Source organism: Lissotriton helveticus, chromosome 2_1, assembly GCF_964261635.1.
Source record: "Lissotriton helveticus chromosome 2_1, aLisHel1.1, whole genome shotgun sequence".
Taxonomy (NCBI): domain Eukaryota; kingdom Metazoa; phylum Chordata; class Amphibia; order Caudata; family Salamandridae; genus Lissotriton; species Lissotriton helveticus.
Genome location: NC_136059.1, coordinates 52478449 through 52503728, shown reverse-complemented (window position 1 = coordinate 52503728; position 25280 = coordinate 52478449). Strand labels below are relative to the sequence as shown.

The window sequence follows — 25280 nt, the reverse complement described above, 5'->3', positions numbered from 1 at the left end:
CCTGGAAATTTGGTCTGACCGGCCTTGGGGATGAATAAAGGGGGGGACAGATGGGAAACAATGCTGCTGTTTTGTTACGGGGGGGTAATATTACAGCACTGCTGCAAAATCATCCCCCAGTAACAATAACTTCCCCCACAAGTCATCCAAAACCTTCACCCTGCCTTCCGGTCCAATGGGAAAATACCCAATGTCTGCTATGGCCAGTCCAGCCCTGCCGGTGGTGCAAACCTCTCATATATATCTATGAGGCCATGGAAAGCCACTTTGTGTGGCTTTCAATGGTGTCATAGATATGGAGTAAGGCAAGGCAGCTCAAATCACTGCAATGCCTTTCTCTGCCCCTGGGAGGCGTTCTATAGGGGTTGCAGTGGGTGTTCCATGCATTACCCAGAGATTTTGAAGCTTCCGCAGATTTACTTAATCACATAAACCTAGGGCAGCACCACAACCTTACATCTCCCCAGGGCAGGTGTAAAGAGGAGAAATATTTTTATTTTAGTTGTATTTTTCCTTGTTTCTTCCTTTTTCCATGTGTGCTGCATTTTGCAGGACACATAGAAAGAGGAAGATGCCTCTTGGGATTGTTGTGCAGGAAGGTGTCCAATCCTGCTTGCAATGCAGACATCCTAGCACCATGCTGCAAGGGTGCCTGCTTTAGCACTAGCAGCAAATGGTGTGCCAGAGCTGGGGTAAAGGACAGGAATGCCCTGTATTTCACAAATACAACACATCCTTGCCCTTCCACATTGGTGTAGGGCAGTGCCGCAAGAAGCCTGGCGTCAGTGCCCTCAGCCAATTCCTCATAGATGATGGTGTGCTGATGGCCCTGCTGTAGTAGGAGGAGAGAGTGGGGGTTGGATGTCTCCTGATTCTTTAATGCCCCCTTCAGGTCCGAAACACAGTGGCGGGGGGGCTGCCACACAGACAGATAAAAGTGGCGCACTGTCCACAAACAAGGGTACCTAACATGTTTTTGTTTTGTTCCACAGGAGGTAGAGACTATATCAACTTTTGTCCCTTAGGATGGGTTCTGATTCGTGGAAAATGTTACTTCTTTTCTGAAAAAGGGAACAACAGAGATGATAGCGAAAAGGACTGCAATTCAAAGTATGCCAAACTCGCAGTGGTCAAATCACAAGACGGCACCCTGAAGGTAAATACATGGACATTGAGGGTTTAAGGAGGTAGTACAAACTGGATGACGAAGGGCGAGAGAGAAACTGTGGGGCTTATTTACAACAATTAGTCACAGGGCAGTGCTGCACGTCAATTTGCAGCGCTGCCCTGCGTCAAAAGAAAAGGACAGGAATTTGCTGTATCTATTAGATACAGCGCATTCCTCTCCTCTTACACTGCGCTGGTGCACAAATGGCTGCCTGCATTGAAATCAGGTTGTTTTTGTGCAGGAAGGGACCCTTTCTCACAAAAACAACTGTTACTCCTGTGGAGTTGAAGGCTTTTCATGTATTCCCAGGTTTACAGCATGTTGTACATCTGGGGATGTATCAAAGGCCATCGATGTTACGTGGAAACACCCACTATAACGCCCAGGGCATGCCTCCCTATCGCAGTGTGAGGCCATGAAAAGCCATGCATGGCGACTTTACATGGCACCGTAGAACTGGCTCTGCAGTGTGTGCCGTGGAGAGTTATTAAAAGGGATGTTCATGCAGTGCATGGGGCTTGTAAATTAGCCCCTGTATTTTCAGTTTCTGAGAAGTGTAATTGCCAATTTGTTTCTTCTTGCTTTACATATTGTTAAAATGTGTTACAGTGCTAATTGACAAGCTAGTATGCCGAGCTAGGGTGCTAAGTGATATGTGGTCAATCTTCAAGGCTCCATACTCAAAGGATCTAGGCGGTCCACAGATCTAAGGCAGGCACCCTGCGACCGACACAGTAAAGGAATTGGAATCATCTTAGACTCAGCAAACACTACTGGACAGTGGTATTCTGTTTCAGGAAAAAGAGCGCCGCTCAGGAGAATAGCACAGATATTGGTATGAAAATGCCTATCTTTGTCTCGGTGCTGTAAGGTGAGGAGAACCACCGACCTCCCCAAAAACTGATGGCCTGAGCCAAGTTAATATGCACAAGAAAATCCTCAGCAAACAAAGGTAATGTCAAAATGATTATCAAAAGTGCGAAGCGTGAACACAAAATTCAATACAGAAAATACATTTTTGTTCTTTTCCTTTATTCCTTGGATCTTCAAACAGCCCAAACAGCCGACACGTGTTTCCTCTACTACGATATTCTTTGAATCTACCCTGGATCTTAAAGTTAACCCTTTCGCCGTGGGGGTAATTCCCTGACGGCGCGGGGGGGCGCGGCGCCACGGTGCTCGTGACGAGCCCAGCTCGTCATGAGTCACACTGGAGCTGTGCTCATGACGAGCTGGGCTCGTCACAACCCCGCCCACTGATTAAGTCTCCCGCACAGATGGGAATCCCTCCGCAGCCGTTATGACGAGCCCAGCTTGTCATGAGCACAGCTTTACTGTGACTCATGACGAGCTGGGCTCGTCATGAGCATGGAATTGGTTAAGCTAACTCCAGCTCTAATGCTTCTCGGGGTTGACAATAGCCAAGGGCAAACTATGTCTCTCCGCTTTCTTTTTCTTGCTATGGCAGATTCACGAATCTTTGTTGCCTCAGCCTGGCTGGATCAAGCCTCCCCGAAATTTCATCTCTGGCTAGCCCGGCTTCTCTCGGTATTTAATCTTGAGAGGGGAATATATGAAAGGAAGGGCAAGAGAGGGAAATCCCTCAGTAGACGTATATGGGCACCTATCTATAGCTGGAAAGAATCGCAGGTCTATATCGGGACTCTGCTTAATGTGATAGAATGGTAGCTATTTGCAGCTGAGATACACTTCCATTGTTTACCTGCCACCTGAATTATCTCCCCTATTGGATTTATGTTGGAGATTCTGTCTTCTTCTTTTTCTCTTTGAGTTTTTCTTTTCTCAACAAAGATGACTCTTAGGTTTTGTTTTCCTTTTGTTTAATGTCTCTAAACTAAATGTTGGATGTAAAATTTGGTATGGTTATTCCTCATCGGAACTGTAATTAACAGACATAAGCTGTGCTGTATATAAATTGAAAATGCAATAAACAAATATTAAAAATTGTAAACCCTGGGGCGCATTACACAAACATGAGCAGCAAAGATCCTCTTGTACCTTAAATCATGCGGTCGAATTACACAAACATCAGCAGCAAGGGTCCTCTTGCACTCTAAACCCTTGGGTTGCATTTACATAAACATCAGCAGCAAGGGTCCTCTTGCACTCTAAACCCTTGGGTTGCATTACACAAACATCAGCAGCAAGGGTCCTCTTGCACTCTAAACCCTTGGGTTGCATTACATAAACATCAGCAGCAAGGGCCCTCTTGCACTCTAAACCTGTGGGTTGCATTACACAAACATCAGCAGCAAGGGTCCTCTTGCACTCTAAACCCTTGGGTTGCATTACATAAACATCAGCAGCAAGGGCCCTCTTGCACTCTAAACCTGTGGGTTGCATTACACAAACATCAGCAGCAAGGGTCCTCTTGCACTCTAAACCCTTGGGTTGCATTACATAAACATCAGCAGCAAGGGCCCTCTTGCACTCTAAACCTGTGGGTTGCATTACACAAACATCAGCAGCAAGGGTCCTCTTGCACTCTAAACCCTTGGGTTGCATTACATAAACATCAGCAGCAAGGGTCCTCTTGCACCTTAAACCCTGGAGCAACTTTATGCAAACAGCATCAGCAAGTATCCACCCGCACCATAAACCATTGGGCCTCATTACACAAACATGCTGGGGCAGAACCTGGTGCTCAGGGAAGATGGTGGCTCCCTGAATGAGCTACTGAGTTGGCAACACCTAACAGTGGTCCTACTACGTTCCCCAGGGCTGACAGCCTTTCCTTTTAAGGGAAATTAGTGAGGAGGCCTGTCTGAACTTTTAGCAGCCGGCTTCCTGGCCCACTGAAGCCTCAAACGCCACACTGCGGTCAAATGCTCTTATGGCCTAGCAGAGACCTTCAGCCGAGGCCAGCACACAGTGCCTCATACCTCACCTGCCCATTGGCAGGTCCAGACCTGGTGACAGCCTGGATGGAAGCTCAGTGACCCCTCCTGCTTCCCCATTGGCCAGCCCTCACTATCAGACTCCCCCGACTGAACAGTAGAAAGGGCGAGTCAGCCGTAACAAGACCTGGGGTGGCGAGTGGGCAGCATCTTGTTCAGACTACATTCCTTTAGGCCCCAGAAGTCCGCAGATGCATAGCGCGGCACACCGGACTAGCAGGGGTGTGCCACAGCGCCCTTCTCTGGCAGACAGCAGAGGAGACCGGGGGCTGAGCTGTGTGGAGAGGAGTCTTAACCCCCCAATCCTTCCTGATTGTCCACCTAGTTGTTTTGTCCAGTGATTGCTAACTTTGTGCAGGCATCTCCCCGCCTGGACAGCATGCACAGCCTGTGCCACTGGATGCTACATGAGGGTTGCTTCCCTCCATACCAGCTTTCAGAGTGGTGAGTGATGGAATTTTCCTGTGCTTATGCCCTGCTGTCCTTTACCAATTGTGCCCTGGACTTAGAGGATGTTGCTCGTACCCACTGAGACCTCTCTTTTCCACAGATGGCTCTTGTGCCTGTCATGGCCTAGGTGCCCGCTTGGAAATTGCAATCTTGGTCCTCTCAGCTCTGGGTGTGAAGTGGGTCTGCTCTGTGTGTTTGTGACTCCTTCCTTCCTTCCTGTTTTATAGCTGTACCTTCTTCACGGCCCACAAAATATCTTTGAGGGGTGCTGTAGCTATCTTGGGCTGCACCCAAGTTAGGTGAACAATACTTTCCCATAGATGCCTAGTATCTTCTTTGCTAGCATTTCTACCATGGATACTTTACTTGAGCCCAGCTGGTGCCTACTCCATCTTCTACACATCCGTTAAGTGGCCTTCTTCCTCTACAATGTCAAAATCCTCCAGACAACTTTGTTTCACTGAAGAGGTCCCAGGCAAAAACAGAGACAGAAGTGGTATGCACCAGGACACTGTGTGGGTTTTGAAAGAGCTGCCTGCTCTTAAGACTATCCTGATGGAAGTAGCTGAAACATCTCCAAGACCTCACTGGATGTTCAGTCCTTACAACCGGACTTGACCTCCTTCAATGCTTGCTTGACTGGGGCAGAATCACAACTTTATCATATTGACCAGCAGTCAGCCTCAGCTATAGACTAGAAACAAGGCAATTGGTATCTCCACAAAAAGATTGTGGAATTGGAGAACTGAAATGTACAACCCTGCTAATGTTTTGCAGATTTCTGCCTTCCTGTAGTGTCTGGCTAACAATGCTCAGGAAGGGGCACAGTGATGAGTTGCAGGGCACACAGGTGTTACCTTCACCCTGCAGGAAGCCACTTCAGTGTTAGCCCCAAAAGGCAGGCTTCGAAGGAGTTGCCACCTTTGAAGGGCAGCTGTATAACACTAGGGACAAGGTGTGACCATTGTTTAGGCAGATAGGCCTGCATGGAGAGCAGAGACAGAGATCATTTGCCAAACTAGTTTCCCCAGGGGCGTGTAGCCCTGAGGTTGCCACACCTCAGGGGTGGAATAGGGAGATCTTCACAGTGAGAGAAGGGCCTCACCATCTTAAGAGTAGGCAGAATGGTGCATCCTGGGACAGTTGGATACCACAATCCACAGGAAGTGGTCACCAGATGGGAGAGAATCTGGTAGCCCATTGACTACGAGCCAAATTCATGCCTGAGGGCAGAGCAGGATTCCCTTTGACCACACCGTTCAGGAGTTAGCACAGGTGAAGGGTCAGCATGTAATCCTGTACTCGACAAGCGGACGACCAAGTCTTTCCTAAGTAAAATCATTAATTTTGTGTGTTTACTGTTAGGACATAAAAAATAAATGTGCTGCCCATGTCATATGTCACACCCTTCCTTAGGACCCGGTAGGCCTGACAGAGGGGTGACTTACACAGATGTACAGGAGAAGTGGCTTTGCTAATGCTTTCAATGGTAGAGTCGGACTAGCAGTACAGGACTGCTCTGCCAGTATGCTGTGGTGGCCTCTCTTTAGTTGGGGAAACTCCAGGAGGCACAACCAGTACTGCAAGTCATGGCGTGCCCCTACAATTTACGTGCCCTGGTGTGAGAAAGTCATCCTTTTTGCCCTGATCACCCATATTATTTGACTGATACTAGTTGTTACTGACTCTGATTGTGCCCTGGGCTCTGATAACCAGACCAGGGCCAGTGCTCTTGTTGCTTGAACATGAAATACCTTGAGAAAACTAGAGACATGAGGCATTTGGCACAACAGGAACAGTTCATTTTATTAAACAATGTGGCCGGGAGCAGTTACAGACATAGGGTCTGGAGACTGTCTGAACTTTATAATCATTTTGATGTATGTTGTATACAATTAATTTAATGTCATAAACAATCCTCGTTTCTTGGTTAGGAATGTGAACCGCTGACTGTGGCGTAATAAAATTAATGGATCAGAGACAAAATCCAAGAGGAACTCGACCTTGAGTGGAAACAATGTGGCCAGTGGGGAATGTGTCCAGATGTCCAGCATGGGAGCACGTGATCACTGTGTGTACTGTGTGTGCAGTGTCCTGATTGGCTATGTGCTCCTAACTTCACGTGTCATCTAACTTGATGGTGTTTTGGGACCACCTGTACCCCTCCGGCCATATGTGCTTTATTGGGGCCAACCTTGTGGTGTCGCTGTACTTTCTGTGGGATTTATCTGGGTTGCCTGTTTGCTCGTTTTTTCTGCCGGCTACGTGCCACCAGCGGGTACACTAGGGAGGTGCAGGGGGTGCGGACCGCACTGGGTGACACCATCACATGGGGTGACACTGTGAAACCTGATGTCAACAGATCCAAACGCCAACGCCTCAAAACACGTCCGAGTTTGAAAGCAAGCAAAAACGATTTCTATGGCTGTCTCACATCACTTAAACTTTGTGTGTTTTTGTGCCAGTTGTATGTGCTATAGATACACTTCTTTATTCTCCTTTAACATGGTAAGGTCCTGCCTTGTGACCTGTGAGCAATGCTCCTGCACGTCTCACCATGCTGCAATGTACCTTAATATAATTATTCTGAGGCGCCACGTGGCTCTGATTCAGACAACCTGACTTAGGGCTGGGCCCAGTCAGGTTGTTTGAAACGATTGGCCGGTGTGCCGCAGGGGACGTCACGTCCTACTAGAGCGACGCGGGAAGTCTGAGGGGAAGGTCAGCACCATAGGGCCTCACTGGTATGTGGGTGCTGGCTCTGGCTTGTTTCAGTGCAGCTGTCTCTGTTGCTGTTTGTGCCTAGGGCATGCTGCCCGCCCTGTGGGGCATATGATGGCTGCCGCCCGCTGTGAATTCAATATTGCGGAGCCCGGCCGAGGGAAAGTGCAGTCCAGTGGACCTCGTGGGAGTCGTCCATCACACTCACTGTAAGGTTCAGCCGCCGTACGCCAGGAAGGCAGAACTCACAGCAGGGACAATCAGCTGCTTGGAATAAGGTGAACGTCATTCAAAAGAAAAAATGAACCGATCCTTTTCTATTTATATTGCTTATCTTGTTTGTGGCTGGTAATTTAGGCCGATATAGTCGACAGGCGGTTTACACACATTTAAAAATGTGGAGCAATGTTGTCTGCTAAATCCATATGGAAACAAGGAATCTTCGTTTTTGGCATAAAAACCTTGCCGCATATTTGGACTAGCTCTATACGCAGTGTGGGCCCACTCTTGGGTTTTGAGCAGTACCAAGTGCCTGGCGGTGATAAAGCCCAAGATGATTGCAGCGGGGGTGAACCACGGGCGGAGCTTGCCTGGTACCCTGCTGCAGAGAGTCCCAGACGCCAGTCACGCTGCCTCCCTGCCCATACATTCTCTCTCACATACTCACTGCGTGCCGTGCCACCTCTTGTCTTGAGAAGACGCAGGGCCTCAGAGTCCGAGGGCTCACTCATCTCATGTGAACACCAGCAGCCATGGTTTACGGTGAGCACAGAATGTGCTGCTCCATCAGGGGACACAGTAAGGCCCCCACTCAGGCTCCACTCTTGCCACACTCGGGATCTTCAGAGATCTCTTTTCTTAGCACTGCGCCGTCTTCACGTGACCCCATGCTCAAGCCACCACTAAGGAGCACAGAAATTAGCTTAATTCAGCTCAGCATTTTAACCAGTCACAACCGGCACCCCTCGCTTTCTATATTCACATTGTAATCTGTCTGGCTGCACTGTTAGTTTTACAATACTTTTCAGTAGTCCCGGAGTGGATTGAGCACGCATCCTCTTGACATATGTTTAGTCGCACAATATTTACCAACTTATTTTAATTGGGCTGCGCTGGTAATATAATTATTTTTGGTGTCAGTGAGCGGAGGAGTCATTTTTGAAATACTGCTGCCGGCTGATCTGTATGCCTCAGTTGCTTAGTGCTACTTCTTGCCCAATCAATGCCTGTTCCTGCGTGTGGCGGTGTCCATGATTCAGCTGTGTTGACTGACTCTTGATTTTAAAGTGTGGGCAGCTGATCTCCACGTGCTGTCTGTGCCTGCAGCCTGGGTGTCCCCTTAGGAGTGTGAGAGGCACAGTAGGGCAGAGAGAGCGCCTTACAATCAAAGGAGGGCTAGAGGGCCAGGTTGGTAGTGGTATGTTTAAGAAACAGAGTACCACACACATGTTGCACAACCCTACTTGAGTTCTATATGTGAGTCGGCAGCCTGGGTGTCCCCTTAGGAGGGTGGAAGGCATATTAGGACTAAGGGAGCGCCTCAGACCTCAGGAAGGGCAGGAGATGCCAAGGGTCAGGGTCTTGACGTCCTTAGAAGCAGAGCACCTTGCACATTCCCATCTAAGTGCTCTTCCATTCCTGGTGCTTTGCTGCAGTTTTAAAATCTTATTGGAGTTTCTCGTTGCTCCAGTGGGTAAAATTTCTGATATTTATATTTCCGTTGTCTAAATTGCTTGATTTTGATCGCAAGAAAGTGTCACTCATAGTCGTTGAAATGTCACTCATAATTGAATTGAAATAATGAAAATGTCACACATAGCAATCTGAAACCCTGGCAGCTATGCCTTCTCCATTTTAGTGAACCTCTCCTCCCACCTCTGCTCACGTTACAGGAGGTACGGCTCAATCATCTACCAGGGTAGCTCATGGGGTTGTAGGACTTCTACCTAAAGTCTGTGAAAAACGCACATCCATGGTTGACACAGGACGGGACTAGACGGGACTGCTAGCCCGGATTGGCTCTTAATGTCTGGTGGACACTTGACATTACTACCACCCCACTAGGGTGCTCTACTGTCAGGGGCATAATGAAATCTGTGGGCAGGGCATCCGAAGTACACCGATGGGTCCCTACATCCACGCAGGCTTTCTTGAATGAATGGGAGTGGCTGTTGGCCATTTTAAATCAAATACATACAATGCACCAAGAAGCCTGTACCCCTCCCCCTAACTCAAGGTATTCACGGCCGTGTGTATGCCCCTATTCTGATTCCAGTGCTTTGAGTGATTTCATCTGGAGTTGACCCTTACTTTTACCATTGTAGGTCTCAGATGAAATAAAACAGGATTTCCGTGAAATATTTCAGTGATAATCAATTTCAGAAACTTTGCACAACTCCACAGGTGGAGAGAGATATCTTCACCATCCTTGAATTTGCCTAAGCTTGTTTATAGATATTTCTCCATTTGTATTTCTATCAATTCTTTTTTCCCTGCAAAATAGAACATCTGTTCCGCAGATGCAGAGCGTTTACATTTGTATGTGTTCTAAGTTGTCTTTGGCAGCTCACCTCAAAACATGCATGCTTTTACTTGCAGCATAAACCTTCACACCTACCCTACCTAACAGTACCAATTACTCAAGCCAATCAATAGTAAACCCTTTAAACTCTCTGAGACTTACATCCGGTTCTTTAAAAGCCTCTTTTATATCCCAATTTCTGTTAAAGCATATCTCCCATACCCTAAAACGTGTCAAACACTCTTTTGTGATGATCTGAAGATCCACAGATCTTAAAGGTTTTGGCCTGTGATCACACATCCATTTAAAGTTGCCGCGTGGAATACACTAACACACGGATATACATTGTTATTGTAATTTATCTTGTTTTTCACTTTTCATTTCACCTTTCACTCTTTATTTCAGTTTTGCTCACTACGTTGCACATATGGTCGTGAGGGGGTGATACCATGAGTTACCCGCATTGGGTGACACCAACCCTAGTGACGCCACTGCATGCCACCCCACCTGCCACTCCACCTGTGATCTGTCATTTAGTGACCTCGGGCCTGGGTATCAGTACCTACCTGACAAAGAATGTCTAAGTCGGGGTTGACGTGTAGTTCATGGCAGGCAAATTTGTTAATAAAGATGCAATTTTGTTCATATACATGAGTGTATTATTATTCATTTTGACAGCAACTTTCCTCATATTAACACTCTGTTTAACCGGTATATGGTAATTAGGTGTATTTACAATTGGTACTGACAACCTACCTATAAGTCCCTAATATATGGTACAGCCTGTATGTTTAGAGGCCCAGTAGATGTAATGCACTGCTGTATTGCCTGCTTTAATTTTAAAGGCAACTCTACTGTACAGGCTGCTTTTAAAATGATATACACATTTAACTTTGACATTAAAGGTGCTTCCAAAGTCTTAAACTACCTTATTTGTGCATATAAATCACCCGCTAAGGTCTCCCCTAGGTGTACCAGGGGTAAGGTGACATGTACCTATAAGCAGGTACATTATAACATATGTTTTATATGCCCTGGTGAGGGGAAAACTACACATTGTGTTTTTCTCCATTACAGTAAAATGACTAGAAAGGCGAACATGGGAATACTTTATTAAAGAATAACTATTGAAAGGAGCGAGTTAAACTATACTTCAAAGTATTAAAATGATAGTTTGAATAAATCCAACAACTTGCCATCGCTAGATTTTTTATAACTATCACAGAAAAGACATTATAGAACTTTCATTTCTGATTAACTAAAATCCAGTCTTCCAGCAGCCACTTCTGACTGGCAAGCCTTCGGCAGGCTTAGCCAAACTGCTCTATTGTGGTGTGAAGAGCCTGGATAGCGACAAAGGACATCTGGTGGGAGGAGATATGCAGAGTAAAAGGCAGGAAGGGGGCTGGGTAGTCAAATTGGTTATCAGACAGGAAATGACATGACAGGATATAGGTTTATCCCCACATCCTGCACCCGTTGCCAGACAGAAGCCCCAGTAATTTAATTAGCAGAGGGACTGGAAAGAGAGTGTTAGGGAAAGTTAGTCACGCCAGATCTTAACCTCCAGAAGAGAGTTTCTCCATTTTAGAACTTTCTGGGACAAGGATATACCACACTTTGGAGGAAGTTATCATACGCCATTGGTCAGGGGTTCTCCCTTGATGTCACCCAGAAACACTGGACAAGCATAAGAGAGTTGCCTAGCAACTTAGATCCCTACCTGAAATTACAAGAAGAAAAACTGGAACCCTGGCCTGCATCCCAAATGATTGCATTCTGAATGACTACCTGGTGCACACTTTGGAACTCCAGCCCTAATGGTGATTGCCTTGCTTCAAGAAGAGAAGCAGTGGACTCCCTGAAAGCAACAACTTAAAAGAGATCCTCTTGAATCATCTTCACTAAGATGAACCCATCTGGACAGTGTCCAAGGGACTTTTAAGGATTTGGCCAGGTGTATTCTTGGAAACTTAGACCCAACATCCCAGAGACCATCTCAGATCTTCTAGACCCTTGGATTGGTGTTATGAACACTTAGTTACCCAAAAAGGACCTTCTGGAAGAAGATCAAAAAGTTTGGAGAATTTTTTTCATAAATCTCCATAAGCTAACCAACCCATCGTCATGTGTCAAGCCTCCGACGTTGAATGTCAACTCAGCCTTAATTTTAGGCTCATTCCACTATAAGTTCCGGAGCTCAAGACTTCCAGGATTTCGCCAAGGCTTTGTGCTGAACCAAGACATTGCATTCGACTCCAAACCTGGCTTAACGAGGTGCCCTGCTCAACGACGAGAGAAAGAGCTCCAGAAAATCAACTAAGTCCAAAGGTAAAATTTTGACCTGGTCCTACCACTCCTCAGTGTATTCGACTCATGCTCCATCGGCGCCAGCTCATACTTATACTTTGTCTCGGTCAGTCGTGACCAGATGTCCCGATTTGGCACTTTTTATTTTTAGAAACTATTAAGTATTTAATCTTTGAATAATGTTATCACCATTTCCCTAAATTGAATGTTTTCTGTTTTGGTGTCATTTTGGTGTCATATAAATTGGGTTTGGATTTTTATTGTGTGTTGTGTCTTACTTATTTAATGTATAGGTGTTTTTAAATGCTCTACACACCTGTCTCCTAAGTTAAGCCTGCCAGTTCGCAGTCAACTACTAACATCTGAGCAAGGGAAAGAAGTATTGAGACCTCAACTGGACCTTTTATTGTGATTGTGGCCTTATTACGAGTGATAAGTACCTACTTACATCTAATAATGAACCAACTTATAACCCCTGGCTACCAGGGTAACATATACTAGTTATTTACACGCAAGTTAACCATTTCCAATTGGGTATAGCCAATTCGACATACACTCTAGGGTCGGGGCACTGGCACAGAGGTCAGGTTCGCAGGCCTTACTGCATTCCCAGATTTGAAAAACCAGCAGTATAAAAAAAACAACTTGGGGGAGACCATACAAAAAGATGCATTTCCTTACAAATAGCACACTGACCCTGGGGTGGGGAATTACAAAGTTTTTTGTATGCTGATGATATCTTAGTTACCCTCTCCAACTAAACATCCTCACTAGATGCCATGCCAGAGACTAATGTGCTGTTCCTCCATTGTTTTGGGGTGTAAGGTAAATTAGGACAATTGCGAGGCCATGCCTCTAATGGCACACACATCACCCACTGTCCTCGGAAGGCAGCCGTTCACATGGAAACCTGATGCTCTGAAATACCTGGAAATTCTGATCTCCCTGGGAATAACTAAACTGTTGGAAATCAACCAAAACCCCTACACACTTCCATCAAAGAGGTCTGTCAGCGAGCGGTCCAACTTAACCTCTCTACATGAGGCAAGGCAGCTACACATAATGAACTCTTACCTAGTCTCAACTATCTTTTCCTAATGATCCTCTCGGAGGCCCCTCCCGAGATATGGTGGCCAATGAAGAATCCCTAAAAACCTTTCTCTGGGGAGGGAGTTAACCTAGAATGAAACTCTCCAAGCTCTATGCGTATACTACTGCAGAGGTGGGGGGTGCCTTCCTAATATCGCAAATTACTGGCTGACATCACAACTGATGCCCCTTTGTTAGACCCGTCATACAACAATATATATTCCAAAATAGGTACCATTGGAGAAGGCCTTGATTGACCGCCTCCATGGACGTTGGATGCTCTACATGGGAGATCCCAACAATCTTCTATCCTCCCTCTTAGCTCTGGCTACCACCATCCAAGCATGGAAGAGGGTACATACACTGAGAGCACACTCTAAGCTCCACTCTCATACCCATTTATGGAGCAACATATCACTGATGATTGATGGTAGGGAACCCATGTGGACCACTCGAAGCACTAAAGGCATCTGCACAATATTTGACCTATCACTAGATCAATCCTACAAATCTCTTGTGGCAGCATAGGCCCAATTCAATCTTTCCTTACGGTCCTTCTGGGATTATCAAAGATTCCAACGCTATTTGCGAAAAGCACTAGGCCCCCAGGCCACAGGTAGTGTTCTAGACTTCTCCCATCCTTGAATATCTGACAAAGTGGGGACCATGCAAAAGGGTGGTGTTCATCCTCTTCCGAATACTGACAGATTACCGATACTCTATACCAGTAGCCCATGTCATAAGAGAATATTGGCCAGGTTGGCTGGGTCTCCATTACATGGATGATGACTGGACAGAGTCACTGGCTGCATCAGGAAAGTTAGATTAAAATGTAGCTGCTTTAAAGGCCTACACCATTGGCTCTGGACCCCCCCTTCGACTACGCTGGTTCTTTTTACTTAGGACGGCAACTTGTTGTCCCTGGAAGAAGGCATTGTGCATATTCGATGGAAGTGCCCTACAATTGCCAATAATTGGAAATATGTTACTAACATGATTTCACATAAAGTTCCCCTACGAGGGCCCACTACAGCCCAACTGATTCTTCTTCATGACTTTGCCCAATGCCCGAACATTAACATTTGAGATGGCTTGACATAGTCCTATCCACTGCAAAAAGTTGTATCTTATGACTGGGGCACTGCCTCGTGTCTGAACTATAACTCATGGCTACAAATAATGTACAAAATGGCTTTTTCAGAGAGCAGCATTGAAAAATTGAATAATTGCATGGAGAAATTCCAGGATATTTGGAGTTAGTCCATCAGAGTTCCCTGAACTACCCTACAGAAACTGTGAAGGATAGGATGAGACAGGCTCAATAAGTGACTGTACTGATGCTGACTACCAAGGTCTGTCATGCTGGGCCAATAACCCCTTGACGAGGACTAGATTAAATACTCCCCGGATTTCTTTTTGAACTGTGAAGTACCGCTCGCTCAGTGATTGGAGTGCTTCCTCCAAACCACCTATATTCGTCTTGATCTCCCCCTCACCCGTATCACCTCTTTCTACATCAATTGATCACTGTTTTGTATTCCCTCAGTTAGCACGGACCCCCTGAATGTGGTGTTCTACATTTTTGGGCACTGGATTTTCATGTGCTTTACTAGTTTTTGAGCATTTACCTGGTGTGGCCCTTGATTTTTAACTGTTGCCACGTTTGTTACATTCCATTTGCATTTCTTGGTCTGATACATTTAAAAGCCCAATAAAGAAAAGTAAGAGAAAAAAGGAACTCACCAGGTAATACTCAGACATCAGCTAATCTGAAGAAATGGCGCATGAAGCACTCTCTAACACCTCTTGCATACCATTTAGACATTGAAATGCATTGAAGGAGTGGTATGTAATCTGCAACATGACCACAACCATATTTCAGGGCCTCATAGACCACATCCAACTCATCCTGCCAAGGACACAAAACAACCACACACTCTCCAAGCAAAATACCTGGATTTAAGTGCAGGGGCAGGTAAGGAGAAACTCAGGTTACAAATATTGACAACAAGGGATCTGGGCATTACCCCCTTATTCCCTCTCTCTTGTAAAATCCCTTACACAATTGAGGATATGACCAAGATCCATTTCACAGGGTTGAATACACTCAAACTAGCAGTGCAGTGGAATTACAACATGTTCGGGAAGACCCATTAGACTTCCCTTCCGCATTGTGACAGTTTCATTTGGAAAGTGCAAATGAGCATCCTGCACATCTATCCGCTATTGGATTACTGCCTATGTATGGGCCATAATACCCCGAAACCTTCTGCACCAGAAGTATCATGTAACATTGTAGAGCAGGTTGGGGGGTTGGGGGGATGAGGTAGAAGATCTGCGTCTGTCTGTCTGGAGGTGATGCAGTGGATGAAGTGGGCATGATCGGAGGGGCACAACATGTCAATACTTGTTAATTCAAGAAAAACAGTTAATCTACTTTCTGTAAAAAGATAACCGTTCTGTGATAGTCAATTCCGAGAGCTAAAATGCTTCCGCTGAAGTGTAAATCAGGGAATGTCCTGTGCTGTGAAACCAAAGGTGAACAGACAGGTAAACTGTTCTTCTCAGGGCACCTGCTTGCCTGAAAGAAATGTAAATGTAAATGTGCAAAATGGGTCAACCCAGGATCAGTGTACAAGTTAGGTATCATTTTACTTGGGAGACTGAGGAGAACATTGAGTGGTACCACAATTGTGATGGTGCGGTGATTCCAGACAGATATGTGAGGAAATTCTTTTTGCTAAATATGAGGTTTGCATGGGATCCTGGGTGGGAAAACATTGGAGGATCCACACAAATCACACTTCCCTAGACTCTCCCAGGTGTCTAGTTTTCAGAAATGTGTGGGTTTGGTAGGTTTCCCTAGATGGCCGCCGAGCCTGAACCAAAAACGCATGTGCCCCCCTTGCAAAACCATTTAGTTTTGTGATAGATATTTTTGATTTTGCCACAATAAGTGTTGGGTCCTTCCCTGCCGTGGGTAATTAGCCCACTCACACAAGTGAGTACCCTTTTTATTGAGAGACCTGCGGGAACGCTGGGTGGCAGAAAATTTGTATCCGCCCGGTGATCCCACAACTTTCCCACGCCGAAATATTTGAAATCTATGATTTTATTCAGCTTAATTTGAGGTTTACATGGGATTCTGCGCAGGAAAACATTGGGGGATCCATGCAAGTCCCACCTCCCCGGACATCACTGGATGTCTCATTTTCAGAAATGTGTGGGCTTGGTAGGTTTTCCTAGATGGCCGCCAAGCCTGGGACCAAAAAGCAGGTAGATCAAGCTTCCTAACTTTTGCCAATCCTTGTATTCACCACTCTGAAGACAAAACCTCTTTGCTGATAAAGACTTTCATTGGATCACTCTCTTAGATGCACATGAATAAGTGTACAAGTGTGTGCTACAATTACTCCATTTTACATTATAGGCCCCAATTGTGTGTTGAATGGTAGTCGGGACAACCGTGAAATCGTATGCAATGTTACTGTTAAATCCAGATCAAGGGGAAATACCCAAGTTGTCTTTTGTAATCAAAGAAATAGAATTGGCCCTCTCTCAGTTCGCAGTCATAAAGGCGGCTGGCCCCGGATTGGGTCCCGGTACATCTCTTTCTTGCAAATAGAACTTTATGGGCCCCCCGGCTAACAATTGTATTTAATGAAATTAGTAAAACAGCCCCCTACCCTCATGAAAGCAATCAGTGATCATCCTGATGTACAAGAAGGGGGATGGGTTGAACCCAGCTAACTACTGCCCTATCTCCTAATAGATAGCAAAGCAAAATTAATGGGAAGACTTCTGCTAAATCGATTAGAGGAGAGGGAGGAGGATAAAAATATCTTAGCTGAGGTTCAATATGGCTTCCTAAAGGGCAGGGGGATACTTGATCAGTGCCTATACCTAACCCTAATAGTATCAAAATAACCAATAGAAAAAGAAGGCCTGCTCCATGTGGCCTTCATGGATCTCTCAGCAGCTTTTAACTGCGTAGCCCACAACAAATTATGGTCCATTATGGAGGCCATGGGAGTTGGAGCAGGAATAATTGTGTTCATTAGAGAATTATATGCTCAGACAGTAGCAATGGTACGCTTTGGAAAGCAGGGGGAGTGCACCCAACCTTTTAAAGTTCAGAAAGGAGTAAGGCAGAGGAATGTCCTAGCCCCATTTCTCTTCTCACTGTATAAGAACAGATTAAATAAGGTGATGGTTGAGAAAAGTAAAGATGTTCCCCATATCGCTTCTAAAATGTTCCCAATTCTGCTATATGCAGATGAAGCGGCACTGATAGCTAGAACATCGTTGGCCCTATAAAATAGCATCACAACATATTCAACTTTAATGGCAGAATTAAATTTACAAGTGAACAAAACAAGGACCTTTGTTCTGATAGTTGGTGGGGACAAGCAAAAACTGAGAAAGCTTTATATAGAGGCCAAAAGCATAGAACGGGCGGACAAATTTGTTTATTTAGGCATTCTATTTAATTCAAAATTAAAGTGGACAGAGATGGTGTCAAACAGGGCAAATCAGATGACAAAAAACATAAGCGCCCTATTTAAATTTGCTAAATATTTGGGTAGTTTACGAATTGAAGAATTGAATAAAGTTTACTTCGCCAAAAAATTACTACCGTTACATATGGGGCTGTAATATGGGGTACCACGCATACAGAAGAGCTACAAGTCACTGAGGATAAGTTTGCTAATAGGCTACTGTCAAACCCAGGTACTTGCAGCAACTATATTGCTCATAAGGAATTGGGAGTGCCTTACATTAGCAATACAATCAAAATGGCCCCGGCTACTCCTGTGGCAATCAATGTGGAAAAGAGATACAGTTCATCTTAACCAGGACATCATAAGTGATATCATGAAACTTGATTGTGCTGTAACTATTCCCTGGTTAACATATGTGAGACAGACACTTAGCTCTATGGGACTGGAGGATCTGTATGAAAATCCTAGCAGTTGTGACTCTTACCCTAAATTAAGACTGAAAGAGCTCTTCATAGCAAAAAGTGAACAGATAAAATGGGAGAGAAATAAATAAAAAAGCACAGTAATGACTTATTTGGCCTCACCTCCTGTGCTATGCGGACTTTCCCCTTATCTTTCTTTTGTTGCTCTTTTGGTTGACAATGTTAAGATTAAATTATGTTCCGCTGATGTTGGGCTTCCCGGATAACACATATTTACCAAACCATTTATCTAGCGATGCCTCATCTAAGCAAACTACTTCCCACTTTTTATTTTTCTGTGCCTTATATGTGACGGAGAGGAAAATGTTTATTGTCCCGCTATTGTTGAATCTTACTTTCCTCAGCTACTTTAGTTCTGTTACAGTTAGAAACACCATTTGTATGCTTTGTGATGGCGTCTTTTTTACAAGCTGTCCTAAAAACTAGGAGGACTGTTACCCTGATTTAATCGACATTAAATAAAGATGGACTTAATTGTGCGTGTCCTAAAAGGTGAGATAGGTTAATCTACACCCTGCTCCTATGCAATATATAAATGATTAAATTGCGCAGAATACACGCTAATTAGCCCTAGGGAAAGGGTTGATATTTTACACAGGAGTACATTATTATAACATTATCTAATTATTTTATAATATTTTATATTTTATAACACCATGTATATCATCTTCAAATAACTTAACAAAATGATGTCTGATTTGATATAACATGGTCATTTGTATAATACGGTTTTTAGTAATGTATTAATAGTTTATAATGAATTTTATGTAATTTTATGCATTTGTTATGAGAAATAAAGTTATTTATTTGATTTGATTTACTGTTACCGCCTGTTAAAATCACCCCAGTACTTTGCAATTTCGAGTTGAATTCCATGAAATTGAGCATTACCACGTGGGTCCAATTTTTCTCGTCATAAAACCTCACAGAGTTCACCATTCCCTGGGGTTTATCGTATATATTTACCATCGGCTGTGAGATGACGAATGGGTTGTGGGAAGCCGAAGTCAGAAGGGGTAGCTTTTGTCTAGAAGGATGGAGCATTGTACGCTTCCCAGATGTTAGAAAACAATTGAGCAATTAGGCTTGGCTGATACAGCAGACAAATTCATATGCAATTATTTCTTTGTGTAAAAATCTAACAACGCTCAATCAGGCAGAACCAAATTAGACATGAACACTTACAGTAATTTTGCTCGATTTAATTCGTAATCAAGGCCACAGAAGAAAGGAAAAGTGGTTACACAGGCCCGATCACCAGCAGACTCGATTACAGCAACACACTCTATGCAGGAATCACTAAGAAGCTCCTGAACAGGCCCCAGACCATTCAAAACACCACAGCAAAACTCATCCTCAACCTAATTTGCCGCCCTCACATCACCTCACATCTCAGAGAATATCACTGGCTCCCCATCCACAAATGCACCCAAACTGCACACACACACACACACACACACACACACACACACACACGGCAGAACACAACACTGGCCCTACATACCTTAACAGCTGCATAGACCTCCACTCACTTCACAGGCAGACTCTCACTGGCACACATAACCCACAGCCACAAAGCTACACCGAAGGTGCAACAACACCTATATCTTCCCCCAAAGCATGGACCAACCTCCCTCACCACAGCTGAAGACCTGGCTCATCGAATAACCTCGCTAAGGGGACAGCGATCTAAACCACCTGATATGCACGTGGATACTCTCGCGGGTGATTAGTGCGCTGAACAAATACTTAACATAATTACAACAGCAACCAAATGCAGTTTAGCCTGCAGTTGAAGTCATTTACAAGGGCTCTGTTTATTATGTACAAAAAATACATTCTGTCACATACTCTTTGCTCTAGTCAATCCACACAGCACAGCGGAAGAAAGCAAAGCTAGATGTACAAACACATATATACTAAGTGCAGTTTGCAAAATCAGCATGATTTGTGAACTGGCTTTCATGTTGGAATGTGGCCAATGTTCTGATCAGTTGAATCACAAAATGGATATTCACAGGTCGCAAAAAATATGGCATTTGAAGTCTTTTGTTATTGTATATTATCAGGGCTTGCAAGGGACAGAAGACCGGCATCCCTGAGTTTGATTTCAGGCCTCAGAACATTCTATTTAAAGCAATATATATCTCTTAAGGAAATGGGTGTTTTTTTAAGCAAAACTGTTTCCAACTAGATATGAGGCGTAGTGGTGACCGTGCAGTAGCCCCTTGATGCCCACAGTGATTGCCAAAGGACAGTCATTCCTGTCCCTTTGAGTCAGACAGCACTCCAGGCCCACTGTGAGCAGCTGGAGAGACAGACCATTCATACATTAAAATCGAACAAGCAGATAGTTGAGGGTTGTCCTTTTTCATGCACCCTCCTATTGGGCAATAACCACGCCTCACACCAAACTGGGGTAAAGGCTGCTTTATTGGACAGGTAGGCAGAATAATAAATGCATACATATTATATACAAAACATTTCCCAAGCTAACACCCCTAACCCCTAAGCCATGACCCCCTAACCACTATTTCCCCACCTTGTACCCCCTAAACCTCCTTCCCAAAGCGCCTAACTCAATCTCCTGCCTACCTCTTGGCTCCAACTTCTCTCCCCTGCTTCCCTCTGCTCAAACCTAATCCTAATGCCCCCAAAACCTTTCTGCCTGTCTTGCTTTCCTCCAAATCTGCCACCAGGAAAAACCCTATCACAGGCGTTTTTCCGGTCGCCCCCCCCCACCCCCGTAGACCGTTTGCATTAGATAAATAATGTGTAAAAAGGGGAAGAAACCACTGTCGCCAAACAGGATAATTTTTATTATATGAAATAGTAAATGACGAGAAAAACATGAAAAAATTGCACTGTCGCTATAACAGCCAAAACACACTAACGCGATCAGCTGCACCCATAAGAAAAAAAAACACCACCCAGAAATCGTAAACTGATCCATAAGTGAAAAACTAAAACACTATAAATATTTTCATTATAAAAGATAAAAAGGGGGTAGGTATGAGGGAGGGGAAATACGGGTAAAGGTGAAGAAAAACGTGACAACAAGGAATGCATAGATAGAGGAAATAAAATGTCAGTAAACAAGGCGTCATTATTGATAACTCAAACAGATACAGGCCCACTGTCTCTGTAACAGTACCAAAAACCCTAACACCATGGGTTAATGTTCAAAATTCCAGCAATCATGTCTTTAATATTCAACAAATAAATGTCATTACCGATAAACGACAGGTGGACCCCGTCGTGCCTAAAAAATTGGAAATCCACCGAATTCACCTCCCCATGCACCAGCCCAAAAATTTTCATTATAAAACAGTAGCGCTTTAAATCACGATTTACTTTTCTGCGGGCTCTTTCCACCGCAGTGTAGCTGTCTGCCCATCTCCAAACTCTCCGAGGCATGAGCGCTGTTAATATGAGTCGCGATTGCGCCCATGTCTTCATGAAAAGCTCTAAATAATTTTTCATCTCAATTAACAAACCCAGACCCGAGAGTTGAACTAAATCGTTCTCCCTGAGATGTAGTAAAAGGATATCCGGCATGCTCTTAGGATGGAATTCGCCCATCAGTGGTAACAACTGGCCCCACTTCATGCCACTTTGACCCCGCCATGAGAGAGCCACTGCCTCGGAAGAAAAGCCCAGATTCCTTCCAAAATACCCTTTATCTGCTTGGGTAGCCGCCCATTTAATGAATGGATGGCCGATGAGCTAAACATTCTTGCAAGATGACTCCACACCTGTAAGGAAATGACAATTAATATCCTTGAATTCAATTTACATGCTCCAAACTTCTAACATAACGTAAAAAGCAATCAGAAGACCATCTCCCCAATTTTTTATTGTCCCCCACAGAAAAATCCCACCTGGCCACTTCAGAGGCTGCCCCAATACGAAACTAGTGTGTTCCAAAATGTTGGGGGTTCCTGCCAATAACCTTCAAAGCCTTTCTAAGGATCGCTAGCAATTGTGGCGCTGTAAATCGAGATCTATTAATATGACGAAAAACAAATATGTACAATGCACCACCAACACTCAAAAATTCAGACCAGGCTTGCAAAGGGCACAGGGAACCGCCTATAGCTTGTAGAGTAACCGTAGCACATTTGCCTGTTTGGTCAGTCTTTGACTGTTCTAGAAAAATGTCTATCTGTGAAGCAAGTCTTGAAACATTGGAAGTCTTCAAATCACCCTGAATGGCAGTACCTAGGAGCTCTGACACCCTCAACGCCCCAAAAAAGAGCCATACCATGCACAATTTTACCAAATGAAATTCGAATTCAGAAAAACAAATATCGGGAAGAACCGTGATAATCTTAGCTAACAACTGTAGTGATATAGGTTCCCTGTGGTGAGACACCTGCTTCCTGGACTAAGCCCAACCCTGTAGTATGCGTTTACCCATCTCACCTGCTGAAGGCTCATATCCCCAGAATGACTTCCCATGAAATGCAATGCCTGCCAATTTACCAGCAATAGTGGTTGGGGAAATGTTCTTTTTAATGCTAAGCATAATGAAATTTACCAAATCATCTCTACGCTGCAGTGTAATGTAATGTAATGTAATGTATAGGCATTTATATAGCGCACTACTTACCCGTAGGGTCCCAAGGCGCTTCGACCGCTGCAAAACCCTTCCTGGCTTCCCTGAGAGATGGTCCCTTAATGGGTATCTCCAGGGTGAGACCAGGCATCCCCGGCGGTCTGGTGGGGCCGTTAGTGAAGATGAGGCAAGCTAATGCCCAGAGTTGCCGAGTGTGATCGCTGATCAGAGTGGGCACCGAGGCGAGAGAATTATCGAGTCCGCTGACCCTGGTCCAGAAACCTGCCGCGCCGGGAATCGAACCCTGGTCCCGGGCCGTCCTCTGCTCTCGGGTCTGCCGCCTCTAACCAGTGAGCCACACTACTTCACAGTAGTAGTGTGGCAGTAAACCCAATCCATTGCAAATTCTAAATGTAGCACCCGACCCTAAAAATTCCAGGCAAGGTCTTCTGTAAGCCAATTTGGTGCTTTTTGCTAGAGAGTTCTCGACGAGCTGATAAGCAGTCATATCCCCAAACTCCATATTTTGCTGGGAATGGGAGTACTTCACAAATCCGCTCTGGGTGCCAAACCACGGAATCTTTCCTACTGAAAATGAGATACGTCATCCGCAATACCATTAGACATGCCTGCAATGTGTTTGGCCTTGAAGACAATGTTAAATTTCAAGCATCCCATCATAAATATCTGCAACAACTTTAACATCTGTTTGTCTTTTGCCTTCTGCTCATTCACTAGATCCACCACGTTTTTGTTATCCACATTGAATAAGACTGTTTTATTGGCCAATTTGGAACCCCATACAGTGAGTGCCACAATGAGTGGAAAAAATTCTAAAAAGGCTATGCTCTTCAGGGCAACCCAATTTTCAGGCCATCTCTCCGCACACCACTTACCGTCCCAAAAAAGGCCAAAACCATGAGCGCCAAAGGCGTCAGAACAAAGTTGTAATGGCCAAACAAAATCATCGCCCAGTGACCAAAGAGTTATGCCATTGAAATCTGAGAAAGAAATGGAACCAACCTCAAAATCAGCTTGCATTTGCGCTGTCACCATAAGCCTATTATGAGGGATCTTCAAACCAGACATGGAGAAACCCAACCTCCTGCAAAAGGACCTACCAACACGAATGACTTTGCAAGCAAAGTATAGATGTCCCAGTAAAGATTGAGCCTCCACCAAAGTCAACTTCTGCACAGAATGTACTATGTACTAAAAGGCTTGTTATTTCTGAAATCTTCTTGTCAGGAAGCCTGGCCTGCATTGTAATAGTGTCAATCTCTATACCCAAAATCAGTAAGGCAACAACAAGGGCCCTCAGTTTTGTCCTCTGCTAAAGGCACTCCCAGTGTCTCTGCAAAAAGTTGAAATTCACGTAAAGCGGCTGCACATTGTTGGGAATTGGCTGCGCCCATGAAAAGAAAATCATCCAAATAATGTGTAATGCATGTGCGACCTGTGTGAAATGAAAAACATCACTGAAGAAAGGAAATAAATGCTTCAAACAGTTTGCATGATATGGCACAGCCCATGGGAAGAATCTTATCAATGAAGTATTTACCTTAAAAAAAGATGCCTAGTAATGAAAAATCTGATGGATGTATAGGCAACAGTCAGAAAGCGGATTTATTATCGCAACTTCGCTAACTGTGACCCCTCACCCATGTCTTTTATCAAGTAAAGCGGAATCCACTGACTCAAAAATGCACCATGGAGTCCTCTTTTGAAATGAAATCATTAATCGAATAACCTAGCGGCCATGACAAATGTTGAATCATTCTGTATTCTCCCTCAGCCTTCTTTGGTTCCACTCTCAATGGAGACACAATTAAATTGTCCAAAGGGCATTGATCGAAAGGCCCCGCCATCCAGCCTTCTAGAACCTCTGTCAAAAGTTTCGCCCTAACTATGTGTGGAAAACTCTGTGCAGATTTTAAATTCTGTGCAAACCTGGGACCTCTAGGGCCTTGGTAACCCAGCCTGAAACCTTCCCGAAAACCCCAATATAGCAGATTAGCATCCTGGGTGTCTGGGTATAATTATAACCAATTACATAATATGTCCACCTTGATGGGTGTAAAAGCCCTTGTTACCAAACTGTGGTGTAAGTCCCTCTACCGGGAAAACGGATTCCCCAATGTGTCTGTTCCCCGAAACATTGAGTGACTGCATGTCTAACCCCACATCTGGAACATTTGTGCTTGTATTTACAAGGGTTCCTAGCGCAATAGCCTTTGTTGAAATTCCAGCAAGCACCGGATAGGATGTTTTGAGGTCTGTTCCATGATCCCTCCCCCCCAAGGGTGGGCCGAACCTGAAAAGGCCGATAAGCTACCGCTAAACCACTGGCCGTGTGTAATGACGGGGGTGGTCTTTGAGGATACATTGGCCTTTTTGAAAGTTCCCAAGCCTCTTCTTTAGAGCCCTCTTTTGCTTGTATTTCCCTATGAAGAAGTTTAAAAACATCAATGAAATTTCCGTTCCATATCTTATCTTTCGTAGCCTTGCTCAGATGTGCACCTAAAGGCATAGCAACACCCATGTAAGGCAGTCGTTTAAAA

The 25280-nt window shown here is 44.6% G+C and overlaps 1 protein-coding gene across 2 annotated transcripts in view; it reads left to right on the top strand.

The window, feature by feature from the left end:
• LOC144817703 (uncharacterized) overlaps positions 1 to 25280 on the top strand; it is a 190339-nt gene that overhangs the window by 120362 nt on the left and 44697 nt on the right. For both annotated transcript variants that reach the window (XM_078674464.1, XM_078674465.1), the window contains one exon: positions 993 to 1156. In XM_078674464.1, the coding sequence (XP_078530590.1) occupies positions 993 to 1156 (164 nt within the window). The remainder of the gene's footprint in view (positions 1 to 992; positions 1157 to 25280) is intronic.